The sequence below is a fragment of the Trichophyton benhamiae genome, assembly GCF_000151125.1.
Source record: "Trichophyton benhamiae CBS 112371 chromosome Unknown contig00346.0, whole genome shotgun sequence".
Taxonomy (NCBI): domain Eukaryota; kingdom Fungi; phylum Ascomycota; class Eurotiomycetes; order Onygenales; family Arthrodermataceae; genus Trichophyton; species Trichophyton benhamiae.
In genome coordinates, this window is record NW_003315064.1 from 232,891 (window position 1) to 246,052 (window position 13,162).

At 47.4% G+C, this 13,162-nt stretch overlaps 4 protein-coding genes across 4 annotated transcripts; 1 reads left to right on the forward strand and 3 right to left on the reverse strand.

Moving 5' to 3' along the window:
* Nucleotides 1-731: 731 nt before the first annotated feature.
* ARB_03885 (uncharacterized protein) lies at nt 732-1,558 on the forward strand (the record flags this gene model as incomplete). Its single annotated transcript, XM_003009913.1, has 3 exons — nt 732-988; nt 1,072-1,182; nt 1,261-1,558. The coding sequence occupies 3 exons, from the start codon at nt 732-734 to the stop codon at nt 1,556-1,558; spliced, it is 666 nt and encodes a 221-aa protein (XP_003009959.1).
* Nucleotides 1,559-2,013: 455 nt separating this feature from the next.
* Nucleotides 2,014-7,599, reverse strand: ARB_03886 (uncharacterized protein; the record flags this gene model as incomplete). The annotated part of the gene is made up of 4 exons (XM_003009914.1): nt 2,014-4,804; nt 4,862-6,963; nt 7,124-7,168; nt 7,213-7,599. 4 exons carry the CDS (start codon nt 7,597-7,599, stop codon nt 2,014-2,016), a joined length of 5,325 nt encoding a protein of 1,774 aa, XP_003009960.1.
* A 783-nt stretch (nt 7,600-8,382) lies between these two features.
* Nucleotides 8,383-9,483, reverse strand: ARB_03887 (uncharacterized protein; the record flags this gene model as incomplete). The annotated part of the gene is made up of 2 exons (XM_003009915.1): nt 8,383-8,833; nt 8,942-9,483. The coding sequence occupies 2 exons, from the start codon at nt 9,481-9,483 to the stop codon at nt 8,383-8,385; spliced, it is 993 nt and encodes a 330-aa protein (XP_003009961.1).
* Nucleotides 9,484-11,312: 1,829 nt separating this feature from the next.
* On the reverse strand, nt 11,313-12,408 carry ARB_03888 (uncharacterized protein; the record flags this gene model as incomplete). The annotated part of the gene is made up of 2 exons (XM_003009916.1): nt 11,313-11,826; nt 11,909-12,408. 2 exons carry the CDS (start codon nt 12,406-12,408, stop codon nt 11,313-11,315), a joined length of 1,014 nt encoding a protein of 337 aa, XP_003009962.1.
* Between the last annotated feature and the right edge of the window lie 754 nt (nt 12,409-13,162).

A 13,162-nucleotide genomic window follows, 5' to 3' on the forward strand; every position in this document is an offset into this window, starting at 1 on the left:
AGAGGGCTTGGCCTCGGGGGCCGGACCGCGTGGGAGTCTGGCGTAAAAGTCGCTCACACGCTCCATGCGAGCAGCATCCTTAGCAGCGCCGATTGCCTAATAGCATTGTAAGCCAGCTGTATCATTTTATGTGTTGTATGCTTGCAATGGTGGTCGTTTGAATATCCACCAGGACCACGGCACAGGGCCTCAAACGGGATTATGCGCAATTGATGGGAATAGTCCAGTATACGAACCGAAGGAGAGGCAATCTACACTGTATTAGCTATCAAATCCATTTCCTAACGTTCTAGCACCAAGATTAGAACATACCTTTGGGGGAATGAGGGTAGAGATCCCTCGTCTGGCAATGAAGCTCATGATGATCGGATCTTTCCGCGGAGAACCAGGTTAGCGTATTGAGGACAATAACAACCATGCAATAGTGCCAGCAGGAGCTCAATTACCGTGGACACAGGTCACCGACTACGTGGTGGGGATAAAGAAGCGGAAGAATTCGTGCTTTTTCGTCGATGGCTCTGCCGTCGTTCGGACTGCGAGAGTCAAGTTGAAGTCGCAGAGAGGACGCGCTAAACCGCATATGGATACCGGCACAACCGAAACTCCGATAGCTTACATAAGGTCCCGTGACTACCTTAAGGTTCGCGCAACCGGCAGATATCAAGAACGTCGCTGTTGAGCAGAATCACAACTCTACCCAGGCCAAACGCCGACGTATCTTCAATTCCACGATGCCACTACTGCGAGCTGGCGGGCCCTCCGCTATTGGGGCCATCTGCACCCGCTCTATTCGATTTTCATACGCCCTCAATGCCCGGTATCTAAGCTCCTCCGCCACCCATCAAGCCGCCGGAGAGATCAAGACCACCACCCAAGATGCCCCCGCAACACCATCTACCGGAAGTGCTATAACCCGCAAGGAGTCTGCTGGTGAATCCATTCCACGCCATCAGCCCGACTACAATGCCACTGTTGACCATGGTACCTCGTAAGGGCCCCCTACCCTGGGATTTTATACCCGTCTAAAAATACACGTGCATGTGCATACCTGCTAATTGTCATTTCTATTAGCCTGTTCTCTCCAGTTCCCAAGCGAGTGATGGACGGAAGCGAGCCAAGTGAAGTCGTTGCTGCTGCCGTTCTCTCCGGTGCTCCAACAGACCTTCAGGCCCGAACAGTCAGGTACCGTTCTGCCAGACGCTAATCTCCAATTGATGATACAGCCTACTCACCTTTATTCCATCACAGAATATACCGTAGTGCCAAACCAGCTACTCAATCTGGCACCTGGCGCAGCCACCACTGGAGGATGGACTGGGATGTCCTATCCAAGGGTCACCGCTGGGAGAATCCATTAATGGGATGGCAGTCTTCTGCAGACGCTATGCAGGGAACCCATATCAATTTCAGGTCAAAGGAAGATGCAATTCGATTTGCCGAGAAGCAGGGGTACGAATACTTTGTTCAAGAGCCAAATGAGCGCGTTTTCCGCCCAAAGGCCTACGCAAACAACTTCCTACATGAGTCTAGGAAGCTCAAATACATCAAGACAAAATAAAGTACCTACCGCCCCCAATCATTTCATGTTGTGTATATAATATTTTTACAGCAGTAGTTTGTACGCTGCCGTTCTAGAAATCCATTTCTGTTTTTTTAGATGCCATTTTGGCTACTTTCCTCATAACTGCCAAACGCTTGGTTACTGCACTATGACAAGCATGATAATTCTGCAGCATAGAAAAAAAAATAAAATAATCTATATGTTATCAAGTATGTATATTTAATCACAGATCACCCCCGTCATCAAATAATAGACCTCTTTGGCCAAACTCCCCTGGAACCATAAGTGCCGTTTCGCCCGCCATGATATTGCTCACCATAAGATGCTCGTAAGTGTTGATAAATGAAATCAAGGCTGGTGGAATGACCCGTGCGCCTCATCGCCCCCGTAAAAAAATGGAATGATATAGGAAAGGTAGGGTAATATACAATAATATTGAAATGGAAGAACCTTTAATCCATGTCACTGTCTTCGTCCGAGTCTTCACTGGGGCGTTTACTTCCTAGCTTTGGCCTTCCTCTTTGTCTCTTCTTTGGTGTCGTGGAACTAGAGACGGAGCTCTTTCGTTTCACAGGCCTTCCCGCAGTTCCAATCACACTGCTCACGTCATTCACTTCAGCAAATGGGTCGGGACTGCCCCGATCTTCATCACCGGCGATCTTGAGTTCATCGTCCACCGACATCAAAGTAGAAAACTCGCGGCACATGTTAGTCATGGAGTCAGTGTTGTCTAAGGATTTCATAATCCGTGCTATAGTATCCCAGAATCGATCACCGTTGATGCCTGGCACTTTAGAGGCCGGTTTGTTCAGCTCTTTGGCGGCAACTTTGCCTTCCTTTTGCAAAGAGTGGAAGTTCAAGTTATATAAACGGCGGAGGTAAGACCTTGTCTCCCACAGCATTGAAAGGCCGGCGCCGGCCGTTGCAAGTCGTTTTAATACAGTAGGATCAATTGGAGCAGGAATGATATTGGGCTCTCCTTCCTGTGGTCCAAGTTGTTCGATAGCCTCTGGCACTTTCACGGATAGGACCTCCGTGTCTATAGAATGTGCGACTGCGGTCCCAGTGGTCCCCACAATACGCTCCATGCAAGAAATGGCGGCCAGAAGTTCTGCGACTTGGGCATAATCAAAGAATGCAACGTTTTGGCACACGAACCGTGTAAGCTCCAGGTATTCAGGCGGATTCCCTGAAGTGTCTAGCTTCTTCAGTTCAAAGTTGGCTTTGGAGCAAAAATTCGTGAGGAACTTCTTTTGATACTTGCTGTTGCTAAGTTTGACAATATCGAATAGTAAAGCAAGTTTTGGAGTGAACGGACGAACCGAGGCACCGGTTGAATCACCAATAACATCGCGTTGGTAGTAGAATGCATCCTGAATTGCTCTCATGTACTCACGGTCAAACATAGATTCGTGTTGTTGGTGGAGCATTTTGTGAATGTCATATGCTGTAGTAGCAATCGTTGAATTAGGGGAAGTTTCCAAGGACACTAGTACCCCTGCGCATTCCTTTGGATGGATTAGGCCTTGACGGTTGATGCTTGCAATCAGTTCGATGGCAGTTAGTGCAAAAGTATCCTGCTTCGACATGGCAGCATGAAGCATTTGGGGAAGGAAATTTTGCGCTATCAAGGCCGCTGCACCATCGTTTGCACTGGCCTTTAATGACCCTCCAAGTCTGCTGGTATCGGCGCTATCACCGTTCGTTTCAGCCGTATTCACAAACTTTTCTGATTTACCTTCATGAATAGAAAAGAATGTGAGGAAAGATTTCAGGACGATATCCTGGAGATCGCCACTGTCTTCTTTGAAAACAGAGGAGAATGCTAGTCTAGCTTTCTCTTTGCCATATTGCTCGGGCCAAGTTTCACATATCGACCCTAAACTTTCTAATGACATAACTCTGAGCTCATGAGGGTATATAGAAGATGCAAATGGAGCTATAAACTCCACCATGAGACCAGAAACAGATTCAGTGTTGGATTTTGGAAACGCCTGGGCAAAGAATGAGCTGAATTTCTCCAGGTTGCAATGTTTCCCCACACAGCCAGCAATTCTTATATAACTTCGGACTCTACCCAAGGCATCGCCGCTGGTCGAAGCGTCAAGTTTGGTGTTTGATGCCTGGTAAATTCCTTTCAAGACGGATATTGTAAGCTTGACCAGTCGCTCCGTATTTTGCAGAACCCCATTAATAGTCCACAAACAAGCCATGACTTCATTAAGTTCAGTCCTAGCAAGTTTTGAGACGCTCTTGAACAAGTCGTTTTGAATCTCTTTGAGGAGGTTATTGTGAGCGGAGGAGAGATTTGGCAGAACACAACGGTATATGACCACCACAGAACGGAAAAGTAGGAGATCGTCTGTACTCGAAAGATGTCCAATGTAAGGGTGAAGAGTCTCCAGTTGGTCTGGAGTGAGCAGTTTGGGATTCGACTTTGCAAAAACCGTTAGTGTTCGAAGATGAGATTGCAGTGATCGCTGGTCAGTATTGGATCCGTGGACCACATTTTCAAAGAGAGTAGCAACCGCCGCCTTGCATATTTTGAAATTCTGCACCACTGCTCTGGATTCTGGGTGAAGGGCTGCTTTGAAGAAAGATTCAAGGTTAGATACCACCTCATCACCTCTTTGGACTGCCCCTATGAAAAGCTCAACCAACTCTCCAAGAGATACTTTGGCCTGCGGTGTGTCAAAATTATCCGTGGAATGGAGTGGTGACAGCCAGAGTTCCTCCAGGCCTTGCCGTGCTAAGGTTGCAACGTTTGTTTCATGATCTTGGACTCTCCTTAGTATCTGCTCTATGATAGAAATCCTCAAATCCTTGTTGGATGTTACGGTGTATACATCTCTCATCAGACCTATGCATCGCTTTCGAACACCAACAGTTGGGTCAGAAGCGCATGCTAATATTGCACGGCAACACTCATTCTCCAGTGCTGGCTTGAGGGAAATGCATCGGGCTGTCAAAGTAAGGGCAGAGTCACGGACCATTGGGGATGAGTCAGCTGCGCATCTAAGAATCAAGTCCATAATGGAGTCGTCACGGTCTAGTAGGCTTGGGTCCCGTTCAAGCATATGAATGACGCTCTTTAAGCTTCGACTCCGCACTTTTGCCTGGTCACTGGAGATGGAGCTGAGCAAGACCTTAACGATAGTATCAAAGGCCTTGCAGAATCCGCTGCTCAAAATAACGATAAGATAGGCAAATCGAGCTTGTTGGGTTGAAATAGTCTCGTATTCACTGTTATGAAATTAGATACTGAAAATGATGGGAATTAACACTCAGGGTGCCACATACCGATGTTGTTCAAGCCATTGAGGCTCGGATATTAAGCTTGTCAAAGAACTTGCTAGCTTCCGGGCAGAAGAGCCGCGAGATATGGCCTCATTCTGGGAGGCATCACAATAAACAGTGCATGCTGTTTTAGTCCAGGATGTGAGGAGATAGTCCCGAGCACTTGGGAGGTGTGAGCCTGCCACATCTTTAGTATTAAGGTATTCCAGGGAGATACGGTAAGGGCCATCGTGGACAACAAGATCTTGAACATGTAATGACCTGCTCAAATGGTTATCGAACAATTGCCTTATGTATTCCGTTAATTCCGAGTCACCATCATCCGTTGAGTTGTTTAAATGTTGTGCCGTGGAGGTCAAATCCGAGATTGCTGATCCCATCCAGCCTAGAAGTTCCAAGGCCATATTTTTTGCATTTGCTGTGCTTTTATCATGCTCTGCTATCCCAACCATCTGAGAAGCAAGCACTCGTAAAAGTAGTTCGACACCAGGCCATTCTGAAGAGCCAAGAATGCTTATCAGATCTTCCGTGAATAAATCCAGGATATTTCTGTAAGGCTGATCGCCGGTCTTCGTTGAGGTCATAGCTCGTTGGACGATGAACCTGGTGATATACTGCGCGCTACGCACGGCATTATCATAAGCCTGGTCAACCTGTCTGGAAAGGTAAACAAATGGAGAAGTGTCATCTTCATCCTCAGACCCCGACTCATCATCGTCTTCACCCGCCTCATTTTGACCAGATGACCGCAATTTAGGTTTTGCTGCATGTTGTGAAGTGCTTCTGACCGCAGTGGTTTGGACAAGCTGTACAACCAGCGCAGAAAGCAATTGAATGCTTTTTCCGTCCGTTAACTTAAATTGCCTAGCACTTTGCCTGGTAGATGGAAGCTTTTCGAGAGACACAAGAATCTCATCCAGGATAAAAGATCGTTGCTCGGCATATTTGGCAAATATCTTCGCAAGCATGTCCATAGCGCAGCGCCGAACCGCCTCGAATCTCTGGACTCCAATAGTAGAATCTTTTTCATGGTGAGCATTTTCGACGAATATCAACTTGGTAGCCATAAACTCCATTGCCGTGATTGCGCCCTCGACAAGGTCAACTGCAGAGAGAAAAACGCCTAGCTGAGACAGGATTTTCCTCGATTGTAGGGTTACGCTTGCTATCGCCTGCTTCTGGCTTGTAAATATGCTGAAGAGAGCTGTATCCTTACCACTTGGCCTGCATTCGACCGCTGGTATAACACAACGCTCAAAAACATGATTTAAAGCCGTCGGAATGAGTTGTATCATGTCTTCAGAGCAAAGTTCCTTTGCATCAGTACGGCCATCCATGGTGTGTAGCAGCGTGCCCATAGCGAGCAATGCATTCTCCAGCTCTCCAAGCTGTTTTGTCCAGTTTTCCATGCTGGTTTCAGGCATGTCACTTTCAACTGTGATATCAACCGACTGGGCCGCCATTATGGGAGCTTCACAAAGCTTCTGTATACGCGTAATGAACTCGTTAGGAATATCTCCAAGTTTACCATATCCGGAAACACTTCTAAAAGCCTTTTGTAGTTGCTTATGGGTCTCGGAGGTCAGACACGGCCTGCTATCTTCCGTGGTATCCATGGTGTAAAAGTATTTGTTGGTATTTTGGTCTGGATTCTGGGAGCTGTCGAGCTGCATCTCGTCCTCACTTTCAAATACATCCTGGAGAAGAGACTGGAGGTTTGCTACAGCTGTGTTGATTACTTCCCTTTGATCTCGAATCTTTACTGATTCGGCGTGTTGTGTAGCTGGGGACAACAACCGCGGTGTTGCATAGGTATCTGGAATATGTTGGTACTCGCTCAATTGCGAGGGGTCGGGGAACGCTGGAACCAAAACAACAGGTTTGACGGCCATACCTGGGTCCGGGATTTTTGAGACTGCCTTCCCTCCATCATCAGGGGTATTCCTATTACGCTGGTCGGGAGCAGGAGCTGGTTTGGATCTCTGCACTTGTTTTGGTGGGCTTGGAGAGCTTGGTGACGGGTCTGCAGCTACATTAGCAAATATACAACCAAGCATAAAACACTGGAAAAGAGAGGGATAGAGAGAGAGATGCATGGCGTACATCTAAACGGTATATTGGTAGTATCCAGCACCATCTTTGCAAAGGGCCCAAGCCGTTCGTGGGCAGTCAGTTCCATGTTGGCTGGCGGTGCCTGGGTCTTTTCAGAGGGACGAGGTTGACAAGCGCGCGGGGGCGCCTTGAAGCGACTACATCCCACCTCACAGTCAGCACAGTCGAGCCATCATCGGCAAAGGGGAAAAGAAAAGACTGTACATCGTCGTCAGGCCGTCACCTGTCAACCCTTCGCCTACCAGCAGGCCGTGTATGTTCTTGCGGACAGTCTCGATATAAGGCGAGTCCGCAGAGCTGGCCTGGGTCTCGTTGTCGAGGGTATCTATCAATCTGCCGGCGGTGTGGGAGTCGTAGGTGCGCGCCCAGTTTGCAAGTGAGGGCTGCTCGATGTCCGGCCGCAAGATCGAGTCTACAGAGGACAAAAAAGAAGACCGTCTGATCAGCATGGCACCGCTTGTCTGGCCGCCAGCCAGGCTGCACTTACCCAGGCCAAATATCGGCGCGCTCGTCATGGGCGAGAACTGCAGGGCCGCGTCCACGGAGAGCGGACGAGGCAGTCGTCGGGCCGCATCGTAGGTCGAGCTGCTGCTCTCCCGCGGTATCGCAGCCTCAAACGGGCGCTGCATGGTAGTGTCCTACTGATCAAGAGCTTTCGGTGGCAGGGAGAGGGAGCTGGCAGCATTTCGGTATCTCGTTCAGGGCCATTGGCGACGTCCGCGGTGACTCTCTCTCTGCGCGAAACGACAGAACGACAGCTGCATTGAACGCCAGCAGTTATTTGGATTTAGCTCGTCGGATTATTTCTACGATCCAAACTCCTTGCAAGGGTCGCATAAAACGATATCACCTAGCGCCACAGCTACGTTAGATAATCATGCATATCGTCCCCAGGTGTTTGTTACGAGTAGCGGGCTTGTTATGGGGCGGGTTGTGGCTGTTGCTATGTCTCGTTCTCCTAGCAAGGCCATGCATCAAAGCAGATTCAAAACGTAAGGCCTTCCATCTAGCCACCTAACGGTAACATTAACACCTTTTCATAGCTCTTTAGTTGATTATGTATCTTGAACTAGTTAAGCTAGTTAACTAACCGTGATAGTAAAGCAGTTTCCGGCCTTCCATCATGCAAAGTGTGTCCTGTCAGTACATAATGAAGAGCAACACTCGAACCTACTGCTTTCTATGGAGTTTTATCAAAGTACCTGGACCTGGCAACCAATACTGACAACACTAATATTTGTGGTTTTTATGACTGAGGTCAATAGGAAACAGCTGTAGAAATCCAAAGGCTCAGAGTTATCTCGCCTAATTTACAGTCAAATTCACGTCCAGCATGGCCATATTATGGCCAATCGCATGCTCACTTCCACGGAAATGAAGTTCGAGCCTTGAAAAAAGCTCTTCTTTGTCAACTACGGAAACCATGTTCCCAGCAAGGAGATCAACAGCTGCTCTGCATCTCTTGGATATATCTTCGTCGGGGAAGATATGGTGTGCTTGATATGGCTCATGGTAGCCTTGACAAATCCATGCCTTGCAAAGTACTCTTTGGCAAAATGGAGAAGAAAACCTTGGTGTTGTACGTTGGGAAGCCCGGAAGTCGTGTTAAGAAAGCGGATAAGTTCATTATCTGGTGCTCCCTGGATGACCAGTATCCGAGATGAATTGTTCTTTCTGGTAACACGCAAAATCTTTCCCAACGCTGCTTCCATGCCCGCGGCAAACTCAAGTTGCCACGATACCAAGACAATGTCGAACTGTTCTGTCGAGAATGGCAGCTTTTCTATAGTACCGTCAAACATGCGAATGTTTGGCTTGGTGCTCACCCAGTCTTGCAGTCTCGTGAACTGTTTTTTTAGCATGCTTCCGAATTAAATAGATGGCTGAGCGCCACCTACCCTTGTTGATACATCCCAAGCAGACTTCCTTCTCTGTGAAACTCCCAAGAATAATATTCAGCTGCTCACTTACTAGGCCCTCGGCGGAGTAGCAGCACGGGGCATTCGATGTAGTTCAGCTTTAGTCGGCCGCGGATATGGCCCTAGAAGCGGGTGGTTTTCAACCTTTCTTGCTAGTTGAAGATAGTGAATCTCTGCGTGATTGAACTCTAGATCTTTTGGGGTGAAGGAATAGCGAGACTCTGACTCAATCTCGAACCCAACGCTTCGGAGAATTCTCTTCCATCGCTCCTCAGAAAAAAAAAAAAAAAAAACCAATTCGTCGCTGTAGTGGTTCATCCATGGCTTCCCCATTTGTCGCGTGCAATCCCATGTGGAGTCATGAATGTACCCACCCGGCGGTAGGTCTGTACTCGGGGTCACCCCAATAACCAAATACCCACCGGGCTTCAGCCATTCAGAAAACTTGCAGCACATCGAGTATATTTCGCCAGGCGAAAGCCGGAAGAGGGAGAGAATCGCAAACACACCATCAAACGTGCATCCAGGCTCATACATTCTCATATCTACCTTCATAAAATTTCCTGGCACTTGGCTGAAGGCAATGTTGACCATGGTTTGAGAGCCATCGATTCCATGAACTTGATGGCCTGCAGAAGCTAGGGTATGGGCCACTGGTTTACCAGTTCCACACCCAACGTCTAGAATGCTGCTATGTTCCGGTAACCTCTTCAATGCAAGTTCTAAGAATATATGGAGATTCGGGCTATCGGCGAAGGCGTCTTCGTAACTATCGTTTCCCGAGAACCTCAAAGAGAGCCTCCGCACTTGCCGCCATAGCTGAAGGTGATATGAAATATGAATATTCCGGGTCTCTTAGGTGCGGTACCGAATGATAAGACAGAGTATAGAGAAATATCAATGGGAAAGAACCAGCATATATGCTAAGAATATCTAATCTTCATTTATATCTTCAGGCAACAGAAAAAAAAAGGGGATATTTAGGTGTTGACCTACCATTCGCTACTCTCCCATCCCCCGTCCATCCCTTACAATCATGGCAAGGCAGCAGGAAGCATTCAGATGAATATTTCCCTTGTAATTACGGCTTGGCAGTATTTAAAACGCTCAGCTCGGCAGTGATTCAGCCAGCCCTTTGACAACTGAATCCTTGATAGAATATAATGCAACGTCATATCGCAGTACATCTTGAGCATCAGAGGGTTCCCGGCTGCTTGATCCATGTCATTGAGAAGCCTATTCTTCCTGCGAGATTAATAATCGTGAGCAGCAGATTCTGAGCGTGGTATGCTAGGGATGCTCCCTCTACCAACTTAAGAGCCTGCAGAATCAAAAAATACGGCTTTAATCCCGACTTGACATGCATAATTAAATCATAGGTATGCTTAGTCGGGGCTGCATCCTCGAATCTAAGCTAAGCTATCAAGAAGTATCATGGGTAGCTTTTTGAAATCACACAAAATATATGCAGCCCGAAAGCTAAGTACAGCACTAATTAAGATTCTTCTTAATTTTCTCCAAATCATCCATCTCGCAGTTCTACTTTCTTATGATCACACAATAATAGTTCGCCTTTTCCTTGCACGGATATGGTTGAAGATACGTTCGTTACATCAAATTGGCAGTTGATATAGATGTAGCCCAATTAACAATACTTAAGTACGACCAACTAGCGGGGCTATCTCAATTAAGGTTTCCACCAATGAAAATTCAGTAGCTTAACTAGTTAAAATTCAACGCCCAAGAGACGCTTCGAGATCGACTTTGAGTATTTGAACAAAATTTCATCCCACAGTCAGAACGGAGTACACTAGCAGTTTCACATTCTAATCCTCTTCGTTCATTACGATGTCTGCAATTGGATCATTGATATTCTGTGTCGACTGTGGCAATCTTTTGAGCGAATCCACGGGTGATGCCAATACCATTCTTACCTGCGACATCTGCGGAACCCAGAACAGAGGTAAATACGCATTCCCCTTTGCGCTGTGTATATATATTTCAGTTTGGAGCTGATATATGACATTAGATCGTGCTTCGAGAACCATTGTTTCCGAGTCCAAACCGAGTGCCTTCCCGTCATCACTTCGATCGAAGAGTTCAGCAGTCCGCACATTAGCTGAGCAACGCAAGCAGGATGATGCCGTAATCCAGGAGACATGCCCTGATTGCGGTAGGACAGAGATGAGATACTATACATTGCAGTTGCGTAGTGCAGACGAAGGAAGCACGGTGTTCTACACTTGCGAATGTGGGCACAAGTACGTGGGCTACTTTGGGATGGGAATGTATTAAAGATTTCACATTGCTAACCGTCTATTTTCAATCCAGGCATAATACAAACAACTAAAAGGAGACTATTATGCGTGCATCATTTCAGGAATATATTGAACATGCAAAAGGCCTCCAGAATGAGCAAGCACTCAACCAGCGGCAGCCGGCTCCGGAATTAAACTATACTCAAGTTCGCCATTTTTCTCATACTCCGCCATATCGAGAGCGACGACGACGCTATCCTTGACAACAACCTCTGGGTCGTCCAAAAACTTCCTCAACACCTCTTCTACCCCTTCCTCGTCACCTAGACTGCCAAGGGCCTCAGCGGCCTCATGACGGACCATACCAGCCTCCTCCTTGTTGCTGAGTGCTGCCACCAAGCTTGGGATGCTAGCGGGATGAGAGAGCTGTCCGAATACAAACGCAATTTCGTGTCTGAATAATGCCGATTTATCCTTAAGCCCTTCAGCCAAAGCCTCAACTGCTTCACGCGCAGTTGGAAGATCCGGTGGGGAGGAAAGGTCGCGTAACGCAAACATTGCACGATATCGTTGGAAGAGAGGAAGGCTTGTGTCGAGAAGAGTTTTCTTGAGCGCTGGGATCGAGTGACCCTCCGAGGTGAGAGCGGTTGGAGGAGCAGGGTCTATGGAAGTGAAGTCACTTTACTATCTGTTAGCATCGTTTTTATCCGTATTATCAATCCCATATCTGTGTTTTCGAATAACTAAGGCGTAGGACGCACCTCTTCTTAACCTTCTCTGTCTGCCTTTCTTCGGAGGTCTCCCACAGGATCCTATCTACCGCAATCTCACAGGTTTCTCGAACAACATCTGGCTCACTTGGATCGTCCCTTAGCTTCCGCAGTAGATCTAGACTTGATGTGTCTGCTAATGCGCCAATAGCTTCTGCGGCTTCGTGTCTACACATGCTGTCCTCGTTCTTATCTTCCAACACATGGCGTAGCGACGGCACGGCGTGTAAATTCTTCGTTTGGCCCAGGCAGTACGCTAGCTCGTGCTTTAGCAGCGCTGATGGCGAAGGGAAGGCTGCGGCAATAGCGTCTATGGCTGGGATAGTATCTTCCGTAGGCGGCTGCAGACATGCGAGATGTTTGAGCGAAAAGAGAGCCCGGAAACGGCGGGCCAGCGGGGTAGTTTCTGATGTCAAAGTAGCTCTCAGTGCCTGAACCGTCGAGCTGACATTACCAGCTTGAGTACTGGTCTTAGAACTTCCGTCTGCCATTTTTATACTGTATAAATATATGCGCCGAAGGCCTAGCAACCGGAGAAGTGATAAACAGTTTTGGTGGGATGCCGTGAGTTGATCGCAGATAAAAAAAAAAAATTCAATAATTTCTTATCAGAGTTTATTTGGTTACCTACTTTTAGTGCCTCTCGGTGCCAACTACTGTATGTATCAAACTCCCATAACGCCGAAGGGCTTTTCTCTCGATTAAGAGGTTGAGCAAGACCCCATTATTGTAATATTAACCCGCAAGACGTACATTTTAGCAATTGGTTGGTGGAATTGGTACACGGAGGGCATCTAGACCGAGGCACACGACCAATCAAGACAGTTGACCCAGAGACTGTAGAGAAGCTATTATTATCATCGCGCATCAGCGTGAGAGATAAAATGATGTGAACTACGGAGCGGCATGTCCTTTACTGTAGACTGCGTAACGCAAAGAGAATAAATTGAGCGACCAATTTAGCAAAGTTCATGATTAATATGTCGCAAAGAGGGAACAACGCCAATGTAACCAAACAGCGAGCTCCAACAGACACAAGGAGGTATAGTTGTAGCGTGCATTATCTCAGCAGGATTCTTTAATAGAGTCAAAAGCTGATTTTGAATGGCGCTCAGCCTTACCTGGTTGTTCTAGTCAACTGACTGTACGGAGATGAGACTAGAGGGCGCCAAACGCGGCGCCAGTGGCTTCTCGAAAAACGCCAGTCCAGCACTAGTGGACCCTCTTTTGCCCCTGGGCTTCTGC